The sequence below is a fragment of the Brachionichthys hirsutus genome, chromosome 8 (genome assembly GCF_040956055.1).
Source record: "Brachionichthys hirsutus isolate HB-005 chromosome 8, CSIRO-AGI_Bhir_v1, whole genome shotgun sequence".
NCBI classification, from domain to species: Eukaryota; Metazoa; Chordata; class Actinopteri; order Lophiiformes; family Brachionichthyidae; genus Brachionichthys; species Brachionichthys hirsutus.
Window position 1 is genome coordinate 11,796,536 of NC_090904.1, and position 26,687 is coordinate 11,823,222.

Genomic DNA, 26,687 nt, shown 5'->3' on the forward strand with positions numbered 1-26,687 from the left:
TGTTTGAAACCAATAAATGTCGGCAGCACAGTCATAAATTTGCACGCATGATCGATACTCGGCAGCTTTCTTCCAAGACTCAAATTTATTCAAACCCTGCTGTTCTTGAGACGAGCCGATTCAGACGCAGAAGCCATTCAGGGTCGAGACACTAAATCTGAGTCTTACTCTCAGACGGGCGCTAATCTAATGGGAGACCATGCTTATGCTGGCTTTCTTTAAATCGGTTTCAATGTTGAAAACACAAAATCAAAGTGTAGATCCATAATGTGAAGAGAATGCAACTCAAACTGCAGGCTGCAAAGGTGAAGTTATTTGTGTATCGCATTTCAGCAAAGAGGTAATTAAAAGTTCACACAAATATTAAAGAGCATTAGAGATGAATATAAAAGGCTATGAAAACGACCATTTGCATAGAAATTAAAAAGAATTAAGCAGGAAGTAAGAACCACAAGAGTATAAAAGTTGAATCACTAATTCATTCAATAAAAGGTGGCAGTAAAATGTACTTTAAAATGAAACTTAAAGACGACTCTGGGGTTTGTAGTGGAGTTTGTTCAAGATCTGGGCTAAAGATGAAGTGCTGCTTTTCTGTGCTGAGGTTTGGCTGTGGAGACGGGAAGTCAACTGATCCACTTTCCTGGTTCTGGCTCGAAGGTGACAGAGCTCAAGTCAAGGACTCCTGAATTGGGCTTCAGTGGCGAAAAGGCCACATTTTATGGAACCAACAGGGTTCCAGTTTATCTTTGATGGCATGTTAAATCAATTTAGGATTGCAAATAAAAGCCATGCACTTCCTCTCCAGATTCTAATGGTTTCCTCTTGAGTACCAGCCCAACCTTCGCTCTTTGTTTCCCAGTAATTTGCTGAGTTTATGCATGATTGACGCACAAAATTTTGACAAACACAAAAATCAAGCTCTCAGAGAGAGCAGATCCGCCAAGCAGCTCATTCCCCTCCTAATTGGATTTACACCGTCCACATGGTGATCTGGATCATTATCAAAAGGTTCGAAATTGTTCTTGGTATCTTTATACACCAACCATGAAAAGTAAACGGGAATCAGAGTTTATGTTTATTTTTAACTGATTTTTGAACCCATAAATGAGGTTTTAATGTTAAATTTTAATATTTTTGCTGACCCCGTTCTGGATCAGAATTGTATATCATATTTTGCATGATAGTGTAAATTGGATCCCTTTACGACTGTGATTTTTTTAGTGAGTGAATTGAATGCATGTTTTACAGGATCTGATTTTTGCCTCAATTATAGGTTATTTGTTCATTTATTTTTTTGTATCCAGACGGGTATCCGGATCACTCTCGAAATTGAATGGGGTCTAAATTAGACCAATACATATCTTCCGATATATATTTCATCAGGATCCGTCCAGCAGTTTTTTTTACACACACACACACACACACACACGCACACACACCACCCATGGCTTTTTTCCCAAAGAAGACTACAAGTGCTCCATTTCCTGGAAGAGAACATCTGGACAGAGGCGCGTCGGCTTCTTCCTCTGTCCAGCTCCGGATCCGGTGGATTTATCGCCGTGTCTTATCTGTGAAACCGAGCGACCACTCGGGCACTCTCGGATGAACTCGTGCGTGACGTCAGCGACATGAATCCGCTCCTCGTTTTCTCCCGACCATGAGGAGCTCAACGTGACAAGCGGGACTGTTGCTGCCGGTGCGTGACACGTCCGGTGTTCACAACAACAACAACAACGACAACAAACAAGCCACGCCTCCGCAGCGACAGCGTCAGGCCCGCTGCGGGCGCACGTGCGGGAAGGACTCGGTGTCCCGACCAGGCGCGTGACGCACGGAAATATATTATTATTAATAATAATAAATACATACGCACGCTATTACATTATTAAACTAATAGTTTGGCTTTTTGCTGGTTAAAACGCTGAATATTGGCTTTAAAATAGCTTTTTATTGATTATTATTTGTGTTACAGAATAAGAGAGAAGTTTAAGAGCTCGAGTCATTATTTAAATATGCAGAGTTCTACATTAACACGCATAAAAACACAGTTCTCTGGCTGTAATAATAATCAATAATCACTTCGTTCACGATCACTGTTGTTCTCCTTCAGTCGTTCTAAACACGATGCGCGCCGCATCCAGCTGGAGCATGGCGGTACACGGGATCCGGCCCCCCGTGGAGGAGTACTACAGAAGAGGGTTGTACTCTGGAAGCAGGGACAGGAGGAGGAGGAGGAGGAGGAGGAGGGAGAGGCGCGTTGGTGTGAGCGTGCACGTGGGGAGGGCGAGGAGTTGAAAGCGCGCCGTCCAACACGTGAGGCTCATGTGACGGTGCGGAGTCTGTCTCAGGCCGAGAGAGACGTGCCTGCAGTCAGAGTCAGAGGGTTTATTTAACACGTCCTCAGACAGTCCGGGCTGACTTCAGCGTGACAGCGGCGCGCCGTTCTCACACTGCAGCTCACGGGCAACGCAGAACACGAGGGATTTATTCTACGCAACTTCTCTCCCCCCCCCCCTTTTTTTTGAAGCGACGCAACCGGATCGATTTAAAAAGGCTTTTTGAATTCAAATTATTTTGCTTTTACAGTAAAGCGACATGGAAAGGATTCCCAGCGCGCAACCGCCTCCGTGCGTGCCAAAACACCCATCACTGGTGGATATAGCAGATATGCAAGGGTAAGAGAAGAACTATTTTTTTCTTCTTTTTTTTTTACTTTAACCCTATACCCCGCCCACCCCCCCAAAAAACAAACAAACAAACAAACAAAAAACAAACCTGTAGTCTAACTGATCTTACCTCCTCCCATAGATTGGATTTCCCCATTTATGTCTACAAACCCAGGAGGGGCGGGAAGCATGGGAATGAGAGCAAGGTAAATTCCCAGTTCAAATCAACTTCTCCTAATTTTTATCCGGTAATAAATAAATCTGATCGGTGTGGATTTATTTCACTGACAACTTCCCAACCCTCTCCAGGAGAACTACAAGCTGCCACACCGACTGATCGAAAAGAAAAGGCGCGACAGAATCAACGAATGCATCGCCCAGCTGAAGGATCTGTTGCCAGAACATCTTAAACTGACTGTGAGTATTATCCCCTAAATTATGGCCTGTCTGCTAATCTGGGATGCCGAATGCGTAAGAATTTAATCTAAAAAGACTTTAATCTAAAAAAAAAAAAAGACACGTTTGGGTTTTAAGGCGAAAACTAGATCTGAAAACCCATTTTTATTTGTTATTTAAATTAATTTAGCTGTTTTTATGAGCGCAAACACAATGTAATTTTTTTATTTTATTTTGGCGGGGGGGGGGGGGGGGGGGGCGTCTGGACACGGATTGCGTGACTTACCCGGGGTTTTGGCGCCTGTCCTCTGCTCGGCTGCAGAATGCGTTACATAAGAAAAGATCAACATGCTTATCGAAGGCCTTCCTGTTTTAGACGCTGGGCCATTTGGAGAAAGCCGTGGTGCTGGAACTCACGCTCAAACACGTGAAAGCCCTGAACGGCCTCCTGGACCAGCAGCAGCAGAAGATCATCGCCCTCCAGAGGGACCTTCAGATCAGTACGTTTGATGTGAAGCGTCGACAGACCGCACCCCCCCCTCCCCCAGCGCTCCTCCTCCATCTCACGTGCCAAATGTTTGCTAATCTGTTGGAACAGGTGATCACGGCGGCGATGGTGCAGAGAGCAGCGAGGAGATGTTCCGCTCCGGCTTCCACTTGTGTGCTAAAGAGCTCCTCCAGTACGTGGCCAGCCAAGACGGCGGCCGGGACCTGACTCCTTCCCGTGTCATCGGCCACATCCAAAAAGTAGCCGCCGAAGTCCTGCGGCGTGGGAGCAGCCCCCACCCGGACGAGTCCCCCCATCCGTCTTCTGAAAAACTGAAGAAACCGGCCGGGCAGCTCCACATGGCGTTCGAGGGCCCGGCTAAGAACTGCGTCCCGGTCATTCAAAGGACTAACCCGCAAGGGACGGGGGAGCAGAGCGGCAGCGACACGGACACCGACAGCGGCTACGGGGGGGAGCACGACAAGCGCGACCCCAAAACCCAGTGGTCAGAACGACACGCCAAACAGGGGGCGCTCGAGCGTGCGATGTCTGAGACGACGGCCGGCGGCATCAAACAGGAGGGCGGTGAGCCCCGGGCCAAGAAGCCGAGGTCTGACTCCGCGGAGGAGATTCTCCCCGGTCACACGGCGGGGGGCGGGGGCGGCTACATGAGCTTCTCCCCAAGCCAGATTCCATTTAGCCTCCCCTTCTACCTCGTCCCCCCCGCAGCTGCTCCGGTAGCAGCCTACCTGCCCGTGCTGGAGAAGCATTGGTATCCCGGCGGCGTGCCGGTCATGTACCCGAATATGCTCCCATCATCTCTGGTGATGTCCCCAAGGGCGGGGTCCCCAGTCATCCACTACAGCCCCGTGGACTCGTCTGCTCTTCACAAAGCTTTGAAGCGCGCGCCCCCCCCTTGAATATGGAAACGAGAGACTGATGCCATCCCGGACGGTTGCAAAAGGCGCCGGCAGCTCTTCAACCGACAACCCGATTGAACACTGACTTTTGTGTGGGCGACCTGGAGACCCCCAGATTACCCATTGCTCTGGGGGAGGGAGGGGGGGGGGGTCAGGGGTCATTCGTTTGGAAGAGACTGCGAGAGGGTTTCATCTCTCTGTTGAATGTCAGAGGTAAACCCAGAATGTAAGGCAACAATTAACCCCCCCCCCAAAAAAAGAAAAGTCATTTGGACCTATTTTTGCACACAAACAAGTTTATAATAATCTGTGAATGGACGGCCTCCCTGCTGTGTCTGTCTGTCCTTTGGACTAAAATGGGACAGAGAAATGTCCGCATTTGGCCATCAAAGGTAACATCAGAGCTAAGTGAGCGTTCGCGATGCTCAAAGAATTCCGGGCATTCTGAGGCGTGTCATTCATGTTCTGCTCCACTGATCTGGCCCGACGTGTTTTTACGACTTTGTTTAAGACTCGTGAGTATTCACGGGTCTCGCTGGAGTCATTTCTGGTAATTACAGGTCAAGCTACTTGTGCATCTCTATTTTTGATACGTGACACACTTGAGTGTATTCCCGCCGCCCACAGATTCCCACTCAAGTTAAGGCCCGACCGTGTAGCTTCATGCCCGTTGCCTTTAACACAACCACGGCAGGTGCTTCAATGTATTCGCTTTAAATGTGGCGAAGAGAAGTGGAATGTAGCTCAAGCAAAAAAAAAAAATGTTTTCGTATAGAAAAGAGGGTATTTGGGATTGTTTGTGGGGAAATGTCAGAAAATTCTGTTTTGTTGTACATATTTTGTATATAAAGTATTACTGATATATATTAAGATATTAATAAAGACTTTTTTCTTTTTTTTTTACACCCCCCTGTGGAAGTTGTGTCTCTCTGCAGCAGGGCTTTAAACGTGTTGCGGACGTCCAACCTGACAGCTCATCATCACAGCTCCTGCTTACATAACGCTTGCATAAGCGGCCGTGCAGCCGATGCCTGATGTGCAAACTCGATGGCATGTTTTAGATTACAAGGCTGTAAACACGTCCAAAGCATTTCCTAGGGATGAACGGAAGAATGGTTTTCTGTTGGGTTTTTGTTTTATCTAAAAAAAAATCTCTCTTTTTTGGACTCCTTTAGTTCACAAGACAAGGTGCAACGTTTTGTTCCCAAATCTGAACCGTGATTCTTCCACTCATATTAGAAACGGTGGAAGGAAAATACTATTTGAAGTGGCAAATGGGGGGGCTAAAACTTTGATGTAGTTTCACATTGATTTTATGAAAGAGCAATCCAACCCCCCTGTTGCTTCCCGCCTGGTTCCTGGCCGCCCACCGTGTCTCCAAAGGCAGTGTGGAAGTGACACGTTTTCTGCTCAAGTCGTCACAACAACATTTCTAATGAAATATGCAGTATCAGCGCCACCTTGTGGCGAGTAGAACTTCACACACCACACTGGTTCCGACCGCTGTCGACCTGTGAAGAGATGCAAAACTGGATTATACCAACAAGGTGCTGGGTTCGAATCCTATCTGTGAAGAGTTTGTATGGTCTCGGTGTCTGCGTGTGTTTTTCTCCGGCTTCCTCCAAAAACATGCAATTTAGGTGGATTGATTACTCCAACTTGTGTGTGAGTGTGTGCGTGAATGATTGTCTGACTGTCCGCGTTGCTAATAAAACGATTCCTCTTCCGTAAACAGACACCTGGAGTAAAAAGCTTTTATTGTGAAAAATAAATCCGAGCGGAAGTTCCCGTCCTGCTTTTATCTCCGCCGTCCGCAGCGACTTGTCCTCGGGTCCGGGACTGTTACGATGGTGCGGGTCGCGGTTCTGCTGATCGGACTCGCGGTGCTGTGCCGGGCAGAGTTCGGTCCGCCCACGGTGACTGTCAGCCTGGATGAAGCGCCGGAGCTGCGCTGGAAGCCTCTGGCCCAAGTGTTCGATGTGGAGTTCTTGAGGAAAGCCGCCGCAGACATTATTGAGTAAGTTCTGCAGAGGATCTTTTACGTCATCGTGTTTTTGTATACGATGCCACATATTTAATATATATATACTGTATATATTTATATAATTATATAAATTATATTATATAAAACCCTCAATTTAAAGTTAAATAAATATTAACGTCACTGGTTTAGTTTCACTTTCTCCTTTATTGCACAGGCAGGGCCGCTTGATTTATTTAATTTATTTACAGCGCGCTTCATGTAACATTTATTATAGGGTAACTACAAGTTATAAATTTACAGGGTAAAGAAAAGTAATCCCCCCGCCCCCCAAATAATAATAAGTAAATAAACATGTAATAAATAATCCCATACCAAAAACTAATAATAATAATAATAATATTTCATATTGAATAACTTCAGAGTTAATAAATGCTTGTGATCTTCTCCTCTTCTCTCTTGTTGTCAGCTCTACCGTTCCAAAGTGGGTGCATCAGGCGGTTAAACCGGTTGTAGCCGCCTTGGAAGACTACATTCCAAAACCGTACGCCGGTGAGATCCGCGGCATCGCCTCGCTCTTGGGAGGAAGTGTTTCGGATATCATCATTCTCAACTTTGCCTATGAAATATCAGCGTATGTTTAACTTCTTATCTAGATTCATTGTTGAAAAGTGCAAAATGCAGTGTTTCAGAGAATCTAACGTGTACATATACTCGGGGGGGGGGGGGGGGTGAAATTCTCTCCCAAATATCTTTCCTTTTATACATTCATGGCCATTTTTTAAATCATTGAAGGAGTAAAAAAGGAAACTCATGTGTGCTAACAAACTTTATGCACCCCTTAAGGTTTTGCACCAGCATCGTAGCTCAGGACGTAAACGGGCACCTGTACCATGGCAGGAACCTGGACTATCCACATCCTGTTCTGAGGAATCTGACTATCGACGTAGTTTTCCTCAAGAATGGAAAGGTACAGGATGGATCCACGGCATATAAGCACTAAATAACAGCTGTTGTAGCTATTTCAGATGAAAACAAATAGCTAAGAATCCTTTACCCAGACCGCCAGTCCGTCTGCACAGCTTTAAGGCGCCTTACGATGAGGCTGAGCTCGTGTGTGTTGCACTCATTCAGGTGGCGTACAGGGGAACTTCGTTTGCAGCCTATGTTGGCCTGTGGACGGGCCAAAGTCCAAACAAGTTCACTGTTTCTGGTGACCAGCGAGGTGAGATCAAGCCCCCCTCCCTCCATATTCTAGTCTAGTGTGTCTATACAGCGCGTTTTATGCTTATTTATGCCCACCAGGTACTGAACACTGGTGGAACTGGTGGAAGAATGTGGTTTCTGCCGTCCTCCTCCGGAGATCCCCGGTCAGCTGGTTGGTGAGGGAGGTGAGAACGCTAGAGAAGTCTGTGTCGCGAGGAAATGAAACTTTTAACTCACGGGCTGTAACCTACGCAGTCGCTGGCGCAAGCGGAGGACTTTCAAGACGCAGTGATGCGCCTTTCCAAAATTCCCATCATCACTGGAGTGTATTATATTGTCGGTGGGGTGCAGCCAGGAGAAGGAGTTGTCATCACCAGAGACCGGACCCGCCCGGCTGATATCTGGCCACTCGAGCCCATAATAGGAGGGTAAGGCCGATAAATGGATCAGAGGAGAGCCCGGCTTGTTGCATAGCTGCACTTTAACACACAATGTCATGTTCCTGTGTTAGATGGTACCGAGTGGAGACAAACTTTGACCACTGGCTTCCTCCCCCTGCTCGGGATCACCGGAGGTGAGTTATCTCTTTTGTGTGCAAAGTTTTATTCCTTGTTCAATTCATAAAATTGAATTCTTATTGGAATTTCGTTGGGATTAAGGGAGCAGGGATTTATTATTGGGCTTTTGCAGAGACCAGAGCTCTCTATTGAGTTCCCTTCTAGTTAAAAGAAGATATAATAATTCCAGGTACATTCAAGAGAAGGTTTGTCGCTAATATTGCCGATCAGTCATGCAAAATTACTACTTTTTTTGGATCTAGTAACAAAAACATTTGTAATATGAGGAGTGGGAGTTAATTTGCTTTACTTTATATCACTGAAGTGTCACTGGGGGCAGCCTCGTATTCATCCCGTCGTTTTGTGTTCGTTTTGTAGAGAAGCAGCCAACAAGGCGCTAAATGCTACCGGCCCAGATCACATAAACATGGAGACACTTTATCAGGCGAGTACGAAGATTCAAAATATCAGCAATCTGGGAACTTCATTCCGAGATGCACCGTGTCGACTGCACATCGAGTGAGTCAGTGGCTAACAGAGTTTTGCCCTGCAGGTTTTGTCGGTGCATCCAGTGTGCAATCGGTAAGGAGAAATACGCTGAATACGCTGCCTATTTGTGTTTCAAATAATCCCATAACTGTTCATGTTGCTGAGATCGGGCAATTGTGTGCATGCCAGCATCTGTTCCCTAATGTCAATGGCCCTTTGTTTAAGGACATACTTGAGCTCAGCGAGCATGTACAACGGAAATGATGGACATTTTGAGTGCATGACCCCCCCCCCCACCTCTATACCTTATATTAATGCTCTCATTATATAGACTGTTTTGAATGACATTTGACCTTTGTCATAAACTGCTTTATAATCTCCCAGGATTACTGTTTACACAACAACAATGAGTGCAGCAACCCCGGAGAAGTACCGAACACTCGTCAGGCCGATGGTAATTATGTTGCATCTTAAATGCATGCATTTATTTATTTGTTACCGCGGTCACAGTCCTTCTGTCCTGAAACGAGACCGTCTCATGTCTTTATTTTAATTTCTTTCCAGGGTTGCCGCCCAAATTGACGACCATTGAGGAATCACCTGCTAGAAATTAGGCATTTTTTTGGGTTGATGCTGCTTTTTTTGTGTGCCGCTAATCGTGCGGATTCCATAACTTCACTGTTCAAATCTAACATATAACAAAGAAATTCCTTTAAAATAAAAATCTTTTTCTACTACTAAAAAATATGTTGTTTATTGTAGTACTACCGCAGCCGAGTAATGTATAAATAGTTCAAAGGTATTTTACAAATTATAAAGGTTATTTTAACGCATTCCGCTTTTACTTTTATATTCTTTATACTGCTTCCGGTTATTAAGCGCGCCCCCGAGACGTTCCCGTGCTTGTCGCGTGACTGGCAGCAGAACCAGAAACACTTGTCGGATCACATGACATGACGAAGCAGCCACTTCCTGTTTAGTCCTGCCCGTCAGACCTCGACCAGACTCCCGCAGCGGCTACGCAAGATGTTGGCCCTCATAAACAGGCTTCTGGACTGGTTCAGGGCCCTTTTTTGGAAAGAAGAGATGGAGCTGACCTTAGTGGGACTTCAGTACTCCGGGAAAACCACGTTTGTCAACGTGATAGCAGTAAGTAACGTTAGCTAGCGAACAAGCACTCTCAGGATGGGCCGAGGCTCGCATGCAGAAGAAGCTGTGAACAAATGTTAAAAAAAAGTCTGTTGGAAGTTTAAGAGCCACGGGATTTAAATGCTATTATCACAGTTTGACCGAAATAGCGCAGTTGCTGCGTGGCCACCCGGTGCAAATTCCCAACACTGGCTAAGCTTTAATGTCGAAACCCGAACCCGAACCGGATTTACGAAAGCGCTCGTGTGAACGCCCGTCTGTGTAATAGCTGCCAGAGCAGAGCGTCGGCGTAAAGAATACGGTACGCTGTCAACACGGGCCACGACTTTGTAAGCAGACTGCGTCATCCTGAAAACGACGAGGCCTCAATCCGTCGTGGCCACAGAATGTTTATATAGATTAAACACCTGGTTTGAATAATCTAGAATTAATCATCTCTGATGTAATGGTCCTTCTTTGTAGTCACGTCTATTTGATGCTGTCTGTCACAGCCTGACTGTCTGTATATGTCCACAATCCCACAGGCTCGTCCAGATCATGTCAGGTGATCTGTAATGAGGTTGGACCCCCCCCCAGCCTTTTCAGGGCTTTTAGGCCGGGCCCAGTTTGATATTTTTATCATGCTCTTTTGGTTCCAAAGCGCTGGGTGGTTTCAGAAAGCTTGGTCGGAGACTAATGCATGCTGATTCATGGACGGCGTCATGCTAACGTGATTTGTGGAATACAAGGGCAAGTATTCATCTTGAGGCTTCGAGCATCCAAAATTAATTGGCAACCAAATAGTTTCTTAATTCATTTTGACAGCCAGCCTGACCGGATGTATTTTTTTTATGAAACCCATCAAAGAGGCATGCAAGGTTACCCTGGTCCATCCACAGCTCCTCTTCCTCCCATTTAACTGAGTTTCAGGTTGGCTGTTAAAGGGCCCTGAAGGCGTGCGTCTTTTAATCGGTTTCTTCATGTTCCTTTTACATTTTGAACTTCTGCAGTTGTTTTTTTTTCTTCATGTCATTCTGTGATGACTCGTATTTACCTGCCTTTCAGGTGGAAACAGATCAAGCTAAGAAACGGCTAAAGAGATCCATATAAAATGATTTATTTCATCACATGCTAATTATTTATCTCATCAGCTGACCTTGTGGTTAGACGCATGTTAGAAAGAGGAAGGGAGCATTTAATTCCCTTTGCTGAACATAAAAGTGCGACTTGACAGAAAAACAAATTATCCACTGGCAGTGCATTTAGTTGAATTTAAACATCAAGTTTTCTTTGTCAGATATGTTGGTATCGAGCATTTAACACTTCCTCCAACAGGATGTTACTTGAGGCAGCAGTTTTTGTGTTGAACCCTACAAGATAACTGTTACAGACATTGGTATTTCGGAGGTGTGTATGCGTGTATGTTCACTGACGAGCAATCTGTTGTGACAATCGTGTGCCTCGTGCAATGAGACACGATCTATAATGAGACGATCCTCCGAGGAAGCTACGTTTTCATTGCAGATTGTCTCGTTGCAGAATAACTGTTTATTTTTTGGATAAGTGGTCCTTGTAAGAGGTGATTGAATTTTGAATTAAATCTGAATCAACGTGTGGTTTTCAGAAGTTTAAATGCCTTCAGATTATCAGAAGAAAAAAAAAAGCCAAGAACCACAAACGTGCAGATGAGCTAGCGAGAGACAGTTTCCAGCGGTTTGTGCAGAAAACCTTTGTGAAAAGCAGGAAAGAAGACGGATATGGAGAGCTCGTCCTGCGGTGGCTGCAGAAGGTGTTTTGAGGCTTTTCATGTGGCACGGTGGTGTAGTGTAGTGGCTACCCCAGGCATGGGCAAACCCAGGCCCGGGGGCCATATGCGGCCCGTTGGGCTATTTAATCTGGCCCCCCGAACTTGTCCAAATTATTTTATTAAATTAAATTTTACTAGAATTAAACCTGATTCATTTGACCTTTTCCCTGTAATGCTACCTGTAAAAGGCCAAATCATTTCATGTAATGGGTTTTGCATGTCATTTATATTAGCTCACACAAATACACAAATACTCAATACACAAATTCACAAATACTCCATCCATCTGTTCCTGGCCCGGCCCCTCTGTCAAATTTTAGAACCCATTGTGGCCCGCGAGTCAAAGAGTTTGCCCACCCTTTGGCTACCCACTATACTACCCACTATACTACCCACTATACTACCCACTATACTACCCGCACCACCACACGCTGTGGCTTCACAGCAAGAAGGTACTGGGTTTGGTCCCGATCTGTGCGGCGTTTGTTTGTTCTCTCCGTGTCAAAGGTCTTTGAAACTAAACTGGCGATGCAAATTAAATTAACGAGCATCAGCGCTGGATGAGATTTCTGTTGTGAGCAAGTCTATAGATAGAGTGGTTCGTTCGTTGTGCATTCATGTTGCTGCACCAGCATCTGGATATGTTCCACCTCGGGCGGGAGCATTATGACCGTAAAGTGCTTTTATCTTCTGTGTGCTTCAACTAAAAAGAGTGTTAGCCAAAATGACATTTCTATATTTGCTTCTGTGTTTGATGTTTAACACTTTATAACGATTTGCAACCTTTACATTAATAATGTGTTTTTAGCCTTTTGGAAGTTACTTAAGATAAAGAAGTGAATGTCGCCACGCGTTTGTAAAAGTATATTTCCATTGCGAGCTCATGAATCCCGTGACTGCTGTTGAAACTTGAGTCGCTCGAGGCCTCTTGTTTTTGCTCTCATCGTATCGGGCGCGCGTGGAGCCCATGCACAGGAAGGACCCAGATGAAATCACGCTTTACACAAACGCAGCAGTCATACGGATGTATTCACGAATGCGTGCGGATCAGATACTCATTTCTTTCTGCGTGGGCCTTCTTGTAATACGACATTCTTCTCATGGAACGCTGCATGTTTTGTCTCTTCCAGTCAGGCCAGTTCAGCGAAGACATGATTCCCACAGTCGGCTTCAACATGCGCAAAGTCACTAAAGGCAACGTGACGATAAAGGTAAGCGGCACTGGAAGTTTCCAGCTCGATGCATCCGCTCGCATTAAATGCATCGAGCGGTGTCGTCTGCGGCGCTGCTGTGACTGTTCTGTGCTTCCTCGCCTCAGATATGGGACATAGGTGGACAGCCCCGCTTCAGAAGCATGTGGGAGCGCTACTGTAGAGGAGTCAACGCCATTGTGTAAGTTTGTGGTCTCTCCAGAGTCGATCAGGCGGCTTCGGTGACCACTGACGCATGCTGTGTTTCCCCCCCCCTCACAGTTACATGGTGGACGCGGCAGACAAAGAGAAGATCGAAGCCTCCCGAAATGAACTCCACAACCTTTTAGACAAACCGCAGCTGCAAGGAATTCCTGTAAGTCACACTTTTGGCCTTCGGCCCGTGTGTTTGTGATAATATGTGGTTCTGCAGTTTGACTCCAGAGGGTCTCCTGATTCTTGCCACAATCAATGATTGAACTCGGTCACTGCAGGACATCACTACATGGACTGTAGTGATGTCGCCTTTGATGACTGGGTTTGATGTTCTTAAAGGTGCGGTGATTTGACGAGCCTCTCAGAGAGGGTTTACTTTGTCGTAATGCGTGTCGATGGCCCGCTCCTTTGTCTTTCACCAGAGCGATAATGCTGGATCTGTTCTCTCCTTTCAGATTCTAGTACTGGGTAACAAACGAGACTTACCCAACGCACTTGATGAGAAGCAACTCATTGAAACAATGTAAGGCGTTCTAGTTGTGGTTCTTTGATTATAATATTTTCAGTCTTCAGAGCTTGGTCTAGTTATCTCGTCTGAAATAAGACCTCTGTTTTGTGAAAAACATTTTGATACCTGTCGTTTGGAACCAAGCGTTCAGCAGTCACATGGTGTGTCCACGGATTAGAGGCTAAAGCAGTCACACATTGGATCTATTTGTAAAATATGCTAATGATCGGCTGTTTGCAGTCACCACAGCAACCACACCGATAAATCAATACGAAACACACAACAAGTGTTTCTTTCCCAAAAGAAAATGCCAGGCGCTGCTTTTACTGCCGCCAGACCTGCTATCACCTGATGCAAAGATTAAGTTCAGCCAAACCGTAGCTTCCTGCAGCATTCCTTTGGAATTAAGCCAGTCAACAATCACAAGGGAATATTTCTCCACCTGGTCAGGTGATTGTGACAGACACTCAAAAATATTCCAAGAGTTCTTCAAGCAAGATTTGGTGAACTTTGAGCTATGCGTGGGGATCCTTGTCACTTCTGGGACGACCGGTGACGCTTCAGACGTCCGCTCTTCCCCTCCAGATATCTTCTTGCAGGACTATAAATATTAATTAAGTTGAATTCTTTCATTGTTTTGACTTCTAACTTTCTAAAGTGTTTTGGTAAACATTTACAAAGTGCTTCAGGTAGCGCCTCTGTCCTGTCCTGTCCTGTCGGTGTGTCCTGCGCATGTTTAGTCAACAGTCAGGTCATTCTAAGTGTTGTATCAGACGGAACACTTTGACCGGGACGTCGCTTTGTGTTCTTAATTATACTTCTTTGATTTGTGCCCTGTTGTTCGTCAGGAATCTGTCTGCCATTCAGGACCGAGAGATCTGCTGCTACTCCGTCTCTTGCAAAGAGAAAGACAATATAGGTACAGAAGCAATTTAAAGGATCCTTCAGCACCGAGTGTTTGGGCCTGCCGAGGTCGTACAACATCCTAATGTCTCCCCCCCCCCCCTCTCGGTGCAGATATCACGCTGCAGTGGCTCATCCAGCATTCAAAGTCGCGGAGAAGCTGAAAATGAAGCCTTCCACGTTGCAGCTGTGTCCTCCGCCCGCTAATGGCCACGGGTCCTTGACAGCCGTCCCTTCCACTGCCTGTGTGAAGTAATCCAGTTCTCTCTGCTCACTACCGTCACCACTTGCACCGCCCAGTACACTACCACAGATGTTATAGCCCCCCCCCCCCCCCCCGTACAAACACTACCACCAGCCCAGATACCTGATGTCATGTTTTGGTACTGTGCTAGGAGGTGGGTCTTCCATGACACTCCATGCCTTTTCTTCTGTCACCACAGACATCTGTCTTTAAGGGTTTATGTTTATTGTTTTCCCAAAAGGCTTCTGGTTTGCGGTGTACCGTCACCCAGCTACACCAAAAGAGAGCGCTAATCCCACATGCAAACATCCATTTATGTCACGTTGGTGTGATTGTACTTGACACTTATTTGCCAAAAAAACCCAAAACAAAATCACGGCTACTTTGCGCTAATGCCTTCAATTAATGAACTCGTAGCGGCGTAGCCTCCGTTTTAATTTCTGGTACACAGAAATATCTGTTTTATTCAGTGCTTTAAAGTTTACACTCGACCTAAAGAAGAAGCGAAAGAAAGACAGAGTGTTTGTCGGGAGTTTCGGAGGCAAAATCCGAAGTTTGGTCATCAGAGTTTTAAGTGCCTTCAGTGAAAAGCTCCAGTCAGACAGTCATCGAATGCAACATGTAATCCGCTGTTATGGATAAACGGAGCAGACGGAGGGTAAAACCTATCATGACTCCGAACACCAACCCGCGACAATCTAATTTTTAGGTTTTGTGATCACATAAACACTCAATGTCTGAGAGAGGTTTGTATTGTACAGAGATGAGAGGCCGATGTTCGTCTGAATGCTGTTACGTAGATTAAAATCAGTTCTCAGGTAGTTAAAGGATTTATTTGTATTTGTGTGTTGTTTGTTTTTTAAATGGGCACACCCATTCCGTGTTCAAAGTATCTGCTTCATAATCCCCATTTTTGTTTGGGATGGATAATCGAAAGCCAGCGTTAGTCGCGCTGGCTGAGTTCGCGGAGGACGGTCCATCACTTAGGTCTCGGGATGCTCGATGTCCTCCATGCCTCGCCTCAGCAGTCCAAGGTCGACAGACACATCTTTTCCTTTCAGCGACGAGACAATGATCGCTCACACGTTAGACCGCTCTATATAACGTCATGTGTTTTATTTACTTGTTTGCTCGAGATGAGTTATTCCTTCAGCTACAGCACGCTACATTGCCTCTGGATTTGACTAGCGTCGCTTCCGAATCCATTATCTGTGTGTCTGTGATCTATGTAATCCTAAGTATCGACTGTTGGGACCACAGCAGCAACGAGGGGCTGTAACGCTTGGGTGACTGTGGGCAGTCCGGGAAAGCTTTGTTACCTGTGTAATAACATATAGCCTATTCGCAATTTGTATGTGCATGTGCTACAATACTCACATTCAATTGCAGACCTTGTAAATAAGAAGTTAGCATTTTTATTCCCTCAAATGCTCCTATCGATGTCATGCATTCTTTCCCTGTGATTGCTAATAAACTTCTTTTTTTTTTGAAAGATTAAATGTGGCGTTCGAGTTCTTTGAGCTGCTCTTTAGTTTATCACCATCAGGTGGCGGCAGAGGACAGTGGAAAGACACGAATAACGGACTCTCGACAAAATAAAGGCAGCCGCTCTTTTTTCTCCTCATGGTTTCTTGGCATAAGAATGATTGTTAAACATGCAACTGTAACACCTCGTGTGGGACATGTGTCCCAAACCGGGCGGCGATAAATCACGTGTTCTCACAGCTGGTAGCTGTAGAAGCAGGAATGACCTAATTTATTTAATTTCTTAAAAACTCAACATTTCACAGACAGCTGCTGCCTTTTATTATATGCCAGTGCAGTAGTCTGAACGTGTGGACGGATGAAGGTGTTATCCGATGAAGTCCACCGGGTCCAGATGGGAACATGACACACTCGAGCGTGTGTGTGGTTTAAGATTAAAACGCTATGCATTTCTGTGAGGTCACCGGGAAGGCCTGAAGGCGTGACGCTATTAATGTCATTTCACTCCCGTCGCAAAATGGGCTCATTATGCAATAGCTGTTTTGCAGCAGCCACCTGTCACAACGGCGCTGCATTTCTTAAAGCGTATAAGATTGTCAGTTCGACACATGGGCGGCCATTCATCAAGAAAAACTACAAGGTATGAAACAGCCGCTCGTAGCTTTCGGTCTGCTTAACCTAAACAACCCTGAGCTCATTGATGTCTCCACCGATGAAGGCTTGGATGGAGCGCTGAACGGATGTACAGCAGCCAATGTGGCCGGAATAACGTCAAAGTCTCAGCTTTCTCTGGATTCATATGGACCCATCATCACAAAGCAACTATTATGTGGCAGAAATATCCTCTCCATAAAACGACAGACATGATGTTATCCCCGTCTCGTGCAGAAAGAGACAAAATTTGAACACACTACGCCGTTTGTATTCGTGTGCACATCTGGGTTTACATCTGTTTGAAGCGCCGACATCTCTTTCCATCACGTCTGTAATTCATTTTGTCGTCACCGTGAACGTTTCGCCGAGCGTTGTGACATTATTTCATCCACTGCCTGCAGTTCAACTTTTGAGTTCATTCATGATATACGGCACTTACCGCTGCACCCACACAGCATCCGGCTAAATCCCAGAGTTCCAAACTCGGCCGTAAAGCGAAGGCCCTGCTCTGATTTGCAGCATCTTCTTCGCCGCGAGTTTTAAGCAGAGAGGCGGGTGGAGGTTCTCCTTCTAGAACATCATTTATTTAGCACAAACATTTGTATTTAAGACAGGATCTCTGTCGCAGAGAATGAAATATTAAGGTGTTCCTAAATTGTTAAACTAACCTTTTGGGATTAGAGGTCTGAAGCCTCGGCATTTGGCACTAATCACTATGTGTGGAATGATTGATACGGAGCTGCATGGCAAATGTCAGGACCTGTTGGTGCTTGGCGCCCTGAGAAGGACAGATGGTGACACACACTCTGCACTTAGCCCATCTTAATAAGACTCCACAGATCAATACGTTCCTGAGTGGAGCCGGAGTCTCTGAAGCAATCCGTGATTTTTAGGGCCGACTATCTGCGCGTCTCAGGAAGGCCTTGGGAGTTTTTATTTTATGTGTTTTGTGCAGATTTTAAAATGAGTGTATTGTTTTCATGAGGAAAAGGTCACTGCATTGTTCACAAGACACACATTTTGGCCCGTAAATCTAAGACTTCATCCACTGCTTACGACCAGATTTCACACCATTTCATTTGATAGAATGAGGAAGTGATGACACTTTAGATCTCAGGAGAAAGAGGGGGGAGGTTTGCGACCGGTTTTCACATTCGATTGGATACAGAGTTGGCGACTCTAAATCTTGCATGTCAAAGTTAAACTGTAATTTATTTGAATTTGAATGTGTGAAGATCCTTGTTTCAGTAGTTGTAGCTTCGTGTTTATCAGATTGAGCTTTACACTTGTCACCTTTTAGATATATGTTGGCCACAAGTAACCCCCCCTTAGGGATTAATAAAGTGCATTTTATCTAATTCCGTCCTACTGTGTTCGTCCCTAAGAAAAAACATGCAACAGATAACGCTTCTGGAGCGTGTAAGTCCTGGTTGATGTCAGGTTAAAAAAAGAAGAACTTTCTTGTTCCTTCTCTTTTTAGTGCGATTGTGGGCGTGCAGGAAAAGCTGCTGAGACCTTCAAATGAAATAATTCCATTTCCCCTCAGTGCGGGTAATCTTCCAGCCCCGTCCTGTTATCCGGCCTCCTCTCAGATAGCCGGCTCTGCTGTGAATGCTTTCATACGCTCACCTCCGAGCCGCGGCTCCAACACTTACTCCTTCTTGGATTCCATTAAAAAGCAAGGCTTCAGCTCCTGAGGCTCTGATCAAATAAGGTGGCAAATGCATTTTCCCAGCGTTTTGACCCCCCCCCCCCCCCAGTACCTCATATTTACATATAGATTGAGTATTTATCAGTCTGCATTTTAAGGCAGATTCACTGTAGCCCACTTTATTAAACCATGTTGGATTAATGTATATTTAATGAAAAGTTGATGTCGGGAGTGTAATTCTTTGAACAAGGGAGTACACTTGGTATGTGGGGTGAATAGTAATGCCAGACCAATGAACAACTGAGCTTAAGCTTGCTGATGTCTGTGTTGGTTGTTTGTTGTTGTAGCATCTTTTGTGCCGCTATGTGACCATTGGCCCAAGCGGCGTCATACCGGCGTTCGTCTGTTAGCACCATATCTCTAAAAAGTTACGGATGGATCTTGATGAAATCGTCAGGATATGTTTGGAACGTTACCAGGAACAGGTGATTCAATTTGGCGATGATCCAGAAGAGATCCTGGATTCTGGATCACTTTAAAATCTTCATTAACTTTGCAGTAAATGGAGCTTCAAAATTTGTTCCTCAATATCTCGGTTGATTATTGACCGATGTTTATGACATTTGACACAGTCATGTAGGGGTGGGGGGGGGATCTCTATGTTGCCACTGACTTTAATTGCGGATCGGATCTGGATTGAGGATATTTTCTAGATCTTTCTAAAAATGGGGGTACACTTGTGTTTCAGCCTACTGTGCATTTAATATTAGAGATAGAGATTTAGAACGAGCGTCGTCTTGTAGCTGAGTCGATTCGAGATGGGTTGAACTGAAAGAGAAAGAAGAAGCTAGTGGTGGAAAATGTCTTATTTTAACTTTTTAAAGGATGCAATAGCTGATTTCCGTATTCTCTGGTGCCCTCCTCACCGGGTGCCTGCAGGAATCTACCGCCCTTTGTTCGCATGCAGCATCAGGTGTGCTTGGAGGACTTTACGGGGTCCGCGTGAGTCCTTTATCTTCCAGTCACCATAGATTCAGGTTGACAATGGCTAAAATAAAAAAAAATAAAAAAACCTGAATAGAGAGGCTGACAGGACAAATGGCTCCCGACAGGCTGGAATGTTAGTGAAAAATGATTAACAATAGGGACGAAATAATGTCATGCAAACGGTGTAAGTCCAGTTTTAAAGTCTAAAACTATAGTTTTGCCTTGAACCAGGAATGGAGAGAACCATTTCCTCCCTTTTTACCTCCTCTGACTCAAGAGTTTCATCAGTGCAGCCTTTACTTTCGGATGAGAGGCGAACGAACATGAATCCTCGCGGGAGTTGGCATCCTTCAGAACATGATCTGTTGCTGCTCTTCTGACATAACCCCCTTGACTACCCCCCCCCCCCCCCCAATTCATTTTGTTGTTACACAAGGGAAATATCCAAAGCACATTTCTCTTGAGTAACATGATTTATTCTTCCTCGTACAGTAGAAGATACTATCGTCCCTCTGGGTTTGCTCTCCGTTATTAACTGCGAGAATGGGTGACGCTTTGTTGATGAGAAACAGCTGTTTCCTAAGTTACCCCAGACATAGGAAGAGGAAGAGAAGAAAAAAATCACTTTGGCATCTTCCAGCCACCTGCCTGAACATAAACTCCTTTCAGCTGCAAGCATCCTGCAGAGACACTTAAGAAGGCGTCATGCATGAGCGTAAAGTCTTATTGTTTCATACTGCTTTGAACGACATCCATTTCCTGACATTAGCATGTTCGTGTTTTCTGCTATGTGTTCTGTGAGCAATTTAAATGCCTATATAGTTTGCAATGCGGGGTTTTTTTTAGCATGTTGCCTTTGACACGCGTCCAAAGCAAAGTTTTCCAGTCATGAATTCTGTTCGACGAACAGCTTGATGTCATTAAAGACGTCTTTCAACGAGGTCCGAGGAAGAAACGTGTGTCCATGCGCCCCAAAAATAGATGAGGTGAGATGATGTAATATCAGGAGAAGGAAATGCTCCTGGACATAGTTAGCATGTCCTTCGCACTCATTCTGCTGCCAAGTTTAAAAGCATCGGCAAGAGCGTGATAAAAAAAAAACCTAATGTACGTCTTTAGCCAGGGAGTCCATCCATAAAGGCGTGTGACCAAGCAGGAATGGAATGCCATTGTTTTCCAGGAATGCTGTTTTCCTGCTTTTGGAATTTGACCCCCCTAATGAGGATGAGCCACGGCTTCTAGTGGAGTGTGACTCAGCATTATTGTGCCGGACCACAATGACCACAATCCCTTCCGAAGGTGCCGCTTCATGGAGGTTGGTGGTCAACAATAATCTGGTGTTCTAGGATGACGTTCCAAGCAAAGATGACAAGAGTAATTGAGACCTCTCACTGAAGAGTTTTTTAAATGTTTTTCTGTCCTCTGTCTGAGCTTAAATAGTTGTGCTAAATATCCTTTGATAATAACTGTGAAGCTACAACCAACATTTAGCCAGGAAAACGCAGGTATTCTCTGTGTTAAGAGAAACGTTGAAGCTTTGAATCCTTCAAATGAATCCATGCATATTTAGTTTGGTCTGCAACCAATGCAAACCTCGTGCTCCACTCATGTCAAGCATCGCTTCAAGAGGCTAATTCTGAGTAAACAAAAGAGGGAAATTATTATTGTCCTTGTTATTAATGCAAACACATTCCGGGCTTGAGATCTTGATACACAGCTCCATCAAGGTAGACAAAGAGATCAAGAGGCTCGTACAGAGGGAGGTAGTCAGGAGGTGAACGGGTCAACTCTGAAGACATGCCAATCTATTTTAAATGTGTCTTTTATGTGACATCCTATCTGCTTTTCTGGTTTAGAGTATCCTTGTTAACCGCCCCGGAGTTGGCATCTTCCTTCGGCTTTGTCTTCCTTTGCACCGGCTTGACATGTGGAATGCATTGTGTGGCATTTGGAGTCCTCCGTGGCTTATTACTTTGTCATTCATGGTATGAAGATTCTCTAGTGTTGGCGTGCCGTCTGCAGCCACGGTGGTCCTCCCAGCGAGAGACGTGTCATGTCCCCGGCGTTTCGCCCGGAGTCGTGGCACCTCTTCCACTACATGTCACGCACTCCCACTAATCTATGCAAGATTCCATGCATCTATTCCTCCCACCTCCACCTCTCGAGCGTGAGAGGCTTTGTGCATTCCAACGGCCGCTGGTCACCGACTTGTCTCCATTGGGGCTGGAGAGCATGGGCCCGGCTCTTCGTCTGCGGACTGATGGATGGCCTGTCTGACTTTATCTGAGCAGGACGGACGCTACGTCGGTTGGGGCCCAGAGATTGTCCGTCCTGAAGGCTTTATCAGTGCTTGACTTATAGAGCTGTCATCCTCTCGGAGCGAGGTTCCCAGGCGCCTCATCCACCCATTCCCCCCTCCTGTCTGTCATACTGCCAAGCAGGGACCTTGGCCGGTCTGCCCTGCCTGCTGGGGCTGGCCTGGTGTCTGCCTCCTTCCCATCCAGGGACAGATGCGTTAACAAACTGGTCCAGATTCAGATCAGCTCCACCCTTGGGCGTTGGAGGCTCTTACGACAGTAATGTGAACGCCAAATGTGTCACGGACATTCTTAATTTAGATCCAGGGAGAGGGAGTGGATAAATGATGTTCTCACAAGATGTCCGCTTGTATCACATCATCGTGTTCATACTCAAACAGTGTTGGAGTTTATGCAATCCCTGAAATAAAGTGGAGATCCTGCTTGAGTTTCCCTCTGAGGAGCTCGTGGGTGAGATTGGGCAGGGGCCAACTGAAGCGTGGGGCCGCTCGCACACTCTGTTTTGCTTAAAACAGCAGCTTTCGTTCGACTGTCGTAAAACGACTGATTCACCAAAGAATGCGTTCCATGGGTCGAATTAAGAGAGAAATGATGGGATTTTAAGGGTCATTAAAGTGAAAGGGTTCATCAAGGTGAACATGGCAGTGCTTCAAAGATCAGAGACAAATGGAATATCCCTCTGGGCACGAGTTAAAGATCGTTCTGTGAATAACTATGAGATCAATTATTTTCAGAATCTTGTAGCTCCTTGAGTTAGGCCAGCCTTGTAATTAATTTAATTGCAGTCACATTAATTAATCCTACTGCCTTCAAATGATTTGAGGTCTTACGTGAAATGTCTCGACGGCTGTTAGTCATTCCCATCGTTCCTTGATTTCAAATATCCCGGGTTGATCCAATCAAAATTGGAATGCTTTTAGTGCAGGTATGAATACACCCAAGATGCACCGAGGACACAGAGATTGGCTCGCGCAGACAGCCTTTGGTGTCCCAGGTGTCATATGACAGCTTACTTTTGGCAGCATGTACTTATAAGCCTACTCGGTTGACATGCCCTGCACAACAACCACAAGAAAAAGAAGCCTGAACAGGCAATACAAACCGAAACATTCTGTCTGATTTCTTTTTGGCTCAATTGAATGTAAATCTTGTGTTTGGACTTGTCTACCTGCAAAGACAAGCAGCCAGTGTTGTGAACATACTGTCTGTTTCAGTTCACAATGAACTCCAGTATCCCAGACAAAAACAAAATGCACGATCAAGACTTGCTGTGTGTTTTTTATTTTATTTTGTTGTTTAAGAAAAATTGTTGGCGCTCATTGCAAGCATTGCTGAAAGCGCGGTGTTTGACGCGGCAGCATCAGGACACAGAGATGCAATAAGCCGTTAAAGGTCTCACTGCGTCATTCACAGCTATGAGCCCTCTCTTAACTTTGACACGGAACATTAGACTGGATTTTGACGATGAGCATTCAGGAACACAGGCAGGGCTCCAATCATGAAGCTTCTTGTAGGGCTGAGAGTCAAACCAAGGTTTGAGTATCTTCCAGAATCGCCCCAGACAGAGCTGGAGTGTTTCCTATTCGACATCTCCCATTCCTGTTTTCTGTCCAACCTGAATCATATGCCTTAAATACTGCGTCATCTTTTAAGGGGGTGAGATTTATATCTTCTTCTGAGGAAGTGGGGCCAGGGATATTTTGGGAAGGCCGAGCGAAGGCTTTTGCGGGATCTGAACAGTCTTACAGATTTTCTATTTCGCAAATCCCGACCCATTCCCAAGGAAATGTGTGTGTTTTCTTATTTTTTGCAATAATAAGGGAAAATGCTGAAATCCTTTTCTTGCATCCACCCTTTTATTGAGATCTACAAAAAAACTAAAAATCATTCCGAGCCCATGTCCCGTTCTTCCTCCAGGCTTCATGGAAATTAATCCAGCATCTGATGTAATCTTGCTGACCAACCAACCAAACTTCTTGGCAGAAGCAATAAACATGTGTTAGTCCTACATGAGGAAAGGTTTTTAACGATTGTTTCATTGCTGAAATTGCTTTATTTTGTACAGCAGGACATGCAGCTTATTAATACCATTAGGTAATAAAAGGTTATAAATGTGGACTGCTTGGCCGTAAGCCTGCAGCCTTATGTAACCATTCTCAGCGGGTGTATTGTACCAGTTTCCTCCCTCTAATTGTTATCGTGATGGTTCCGTGAAACCCGGTATTGTGTCAGATGATGGACTCTGTCGGATACAATACTCATTTGTTGAACTTTTGAAAGAGCAATACACCAACCTGCTGACGTATGACATTTTTGCCGGTCAATATTGCTTATAATTTTGACAGACTCACAAGATTTTCAATAACCTCCTATGTCACTGCTGCTCCGGGGACATAGTCCTGGGAAATGAAGACCAAATGTAAAACAAAGCCGGGAATGAAATACTGTAATAATAATAATAATATCTTATTTATTGATACTGGAAATCCAGAATTAATGTGCCTTCAAAAATTGCACTTGTCGCGTCTTGTATTTCAGAAATTAAAGTTCAGTGACTTGACTCATGTTGGAACAAGAGTAGGTTTACAGGGTTGTGCTGTGAGGCTGTACGCAGGCCAGCAGGGCGTGGAGTCAGAAAGTCGAGGGAACATCAACAAGCATTTTCAGAATTGATTATATTCTAAACATGTTCTTGTTGACATGTCCCACTCCTTGTTGCTGCTACGCGCTAATAGCCATCAGATGCTGACTTGCAGCATCTTTCTTGAATCCACCTGGGCACAAATGTCTTTGTAAAACAAGTGGATTTTTTTTCAGACAATAATCCAAACCAGTTGTGCTTTCGCTTGTACGTTGCTTGTAATGCCGTCCTAAATCCCACCCGAATCACTTCAGGCAAATTTTAAAACCTGTAAAATGAAGTTATCCTTAATTTACCTATGAAGCTCCAGTCTATCATAGACGATCCAAAAGTCGCGCGCTGCTTAATTCTGTGAAATAACGCAGTCCTGATGAGCCAACACAGATTTTTGTTAGCCTGCAATGGCTTTGATGTCTTCTTTAATGAAAGATGTGCATCGATCATTTTGGCACATTGAATTGATTTGGCTGGAATTGCGATGCCGCATGATGAATGAGATAAATCTACACTCATTCGGTTGGGTAAGGATTTGAAGTTGTTCCAAATGTTATAAGTTACAGGATTGAACACGTGTAATCACTGTAACAAATCTACTGCATTTCCTGAATTCACTCGGGCATAATCAGTCGATGTCAGATCAGGTCTTCGGAGACGGTTAAGTTTTCAGCTGCACGGCTGATCGCTAATAACTATTGGACAGCAACGATGGATATATATATAGTTACCGGGACTATTTTACATGTCTGACTTTGGACCTCTGTATGTATTTTCTTGTATGTCATTTAGCAGGGCTTGGAGCCCATATGACTAAAGGCGGGGGACGACCCCCACAGGTAGTGGATGATGAAATCAAATATTTAAATAATACTTGGCATGAGATGTTGTAAGTTTAAGGAATCATAGCATTATGCAATAAGGCGTTTGCCTGGATTCTCACTGATGACATTTTGAGTGAAATGCTGGAATGTTTTCGGGTTTTTTCCATGCATGCATTACGATCATCTGAGATTATTACATACAACGCAGCTACAGAGTTGACACATGTGACCTGGAAGGACGCCCAGGCAGACAGTACCACTTTCTGCAAAGGTGACCTGTCACCACAGGCTTTTACACAGGCCTACTAGGGGTCTTAAGTTGCCCGGGGGAGCTGTAAAAGTGTTAACACCATGCTCACTTGCCACACTGATATTAGGGGAAGACTTGGTTACAGGAATAGCCACCTGTTCCCCTCTAGTCTGGGATGACTGCTTCGATTGTCCCCAAAGACCCACAGATTCTCACCACCCCCACCGTAGTTACACAGTGAGAAGAATGGCAAAAGCATTACAGACGTGCCACTGTGACCCGTGGTCAAACTCGATTTGTGGATTGTCACGTATCGAGTATGTTTCTAGCTTCTAATGAAAACTATTTGCATAACGTACTATAAATTAGTTGTTTAGTCTTAATCAAGATTGATTAAATGTATTAGTAATATGGAAATCCTTTAATACCAGTCAAATTTACTGCCATTGTTTGGCCACTTAGACTGGCTTCCATTTTGCCCGGTGGTGAATCGTGGTATTGCAGCAAAAAAAAAAAAAAGCACCTGCAGCTTAAAAATCTATTCCCCCGTGGAAAACACACTGACAGTAAAATCACTGACAGGACATTTTTAGCCACGAAAAACTGTCACGTGCATCTCCGTCCATTCATGGGTTTCTTTTGGTTATCCTGGGTCAGGTTACGGTGGAAACAAATAATATAGTTTCATTTCATAGTGACTCTACTGTGGGACAACTGTCTGCTACACTAACAGCTAAGCTACACTTTAAAGACTGATGACAAATGATAAGATATTTTATCTTGTCATTTTAGATCCCAGGTCTGGAGCCAATGTCATCCTGACTGCAGCTGTTGGCGGAGGCCGTCCTTTATAGCCTCTTACCTCACCATAACCGGGTTATGAAAATATCGTCAGTCTTTATGCATGTGCTTCAGGACAGAGGGTGGCGCTTGACTCGTTGCTAAATTGAGATTAGTGACGGACTTTCAAAACCACCTGCTGCTTGTTTTACTTATACTTTGATTTGTAAAAATTGTTCTACTGGAATAAAAAAAAAGGGTAAAAACACTGGATATATAAGAAATATAAGGATATTCTACCTTTCAAAGAGGGATAGAAGCTTCTATGTTCAACTTTGACATCTCTTTGAAAAGTTGATGTCTGTTCCATTTGAGTTTCACACTCTCGTTGGAGCATTTAGAGAA

General features: G+C 44.8%; 3 protein-coding genes across 3 annotated transcripts; all 3 read left to right on the forward strand.

The window, feature by feature from the left end:
• Nucleotides 1-2,530: 2,530 nt before the first annotated feature.
• On the forward strand, nucleotides 2,531-5,377 carry bhlhe40 (basic helix-loop-helix family, member e40). Its single transcript, XM_068742913.1, is given in 6 exon segments — nucleotides 2,531-2,675; nucleotides 2,809-2,872; nucleotides 2,976-3,083; nucleotides 3,439-3,562; nucleotides 3,661-4,451; nucleotides 4,454-5,377. Coding segments are annotated over 6 exon segments (1,203 nt in total). The 5' UTR covers nucleotides 2,531-2,595; the 3' UTR covers nucleotides 4,490-5,377.
• Nucleotides 5,378-6,316: 939 nt separating this feature from the next.
• Nucleotides 6,317-9,431, forward strand: LOC137898718 (N-acylethanolamine-hydrolyzing acid amidase-like). The gene is made up of 11 exons (XM_068742760.1): nucleotides 6,317-6,486; nucleotides 6,920-7,084; nucleotides 7,297-7,420; nucleotides 7,585-7,675; nucleotides 7,756-7,841; nucleotides 7,912-8,084; nucleotides 8,168-8,230; nucleotides 8,592-8,658; nucleotides 8,767-8,795; nucleotides 9,087-9,156; nucleotides 9,267-9,431. The coding sequence occupies exons 1-11, from the start codon at nucleotides 6,317-6,319 to the stop codon at nucleotides 9,282-9,284; spliced, it is 1,056 nt and encodes a 351-aa protein (XP_068598861.1). The 3' UTR covers nucleotides 9,285-9,431.
• A 238-nt stretch (nucleotides 9,432-9,669) lies between these two features.
• arl8bb (ADP-ribosylation factor-like 8Bb) lies at nucleotides 9,670-16,197 on the forward strand. Its single transcript, XM_068742347.1, has 7 exons — nucleotides 9,670-9,851; nucleotides 12,768-12,848; nucleotides 12,956-13,029; nucleotides 13,110-13,203; nucleotides 13,499-13,566; nucleotides 14,400-14,470; nucleotides 14,569-16,197. The coding sequence occupies exons 1-7, from the start codon at nucleotides 9,729-9,731 to the stop codon at nucleotides 14,616-14,618; spliced, it is 561 nt and encodes a 186-aa protein (XP_068598448.1). The 5' UTR covers nucleotides 9,670-9,728; the 3' UTR covers nucleotides 14,619-16,197.
• The last annotated feature ends 10,490 nt before the right edge of the window (nucleotides 16,198-26,687 follow it).

Coding starts and splice junctions, on each gene's coding strand:
- LOC137898718 (XM_068742760.1), top strand. CDS start 6,317: ATGGTGCGGGTCGCGGTTCTGCTGATCGGACTCGCGGTGCTGTGCCGG. Junction 7,421..7,584: donor TTTTCCTCAAGAATGGAAAG/GTACAGGATGGA, acceptor GCACTCATTCAG/GTGGCGTACAGGGGAACTTC. Junction 8,231..8,591: donor CCTGCTCGGGATCACCGGAG/GTGAGTTATCTC, acceptor TTCGTTTTGTAG/AGAAGCAGCCAACAAGGCGC.
- arl8bb (XM_068742347.1), top strand. CDS start 9,729: ATGTTGGCCCTCATAAACAGGCTTCTGGACTGGTTCAGGGCCCTTTTT. Junction 9,852..12,767: donor CGTTTGTCAACGTGATAGCA/GTAAGTAACGTT, acceptor TGTCTCTTCCAG/TCAGGCCAGTTCAGCGAAGA. Junction 13,567..14,399: donor AAGCAACTCATTGAAACAAT/GTAAGGCGTTCT, acceptor GTTGTTCGTCAG/GAATCTGTCTGCCATTCAGG.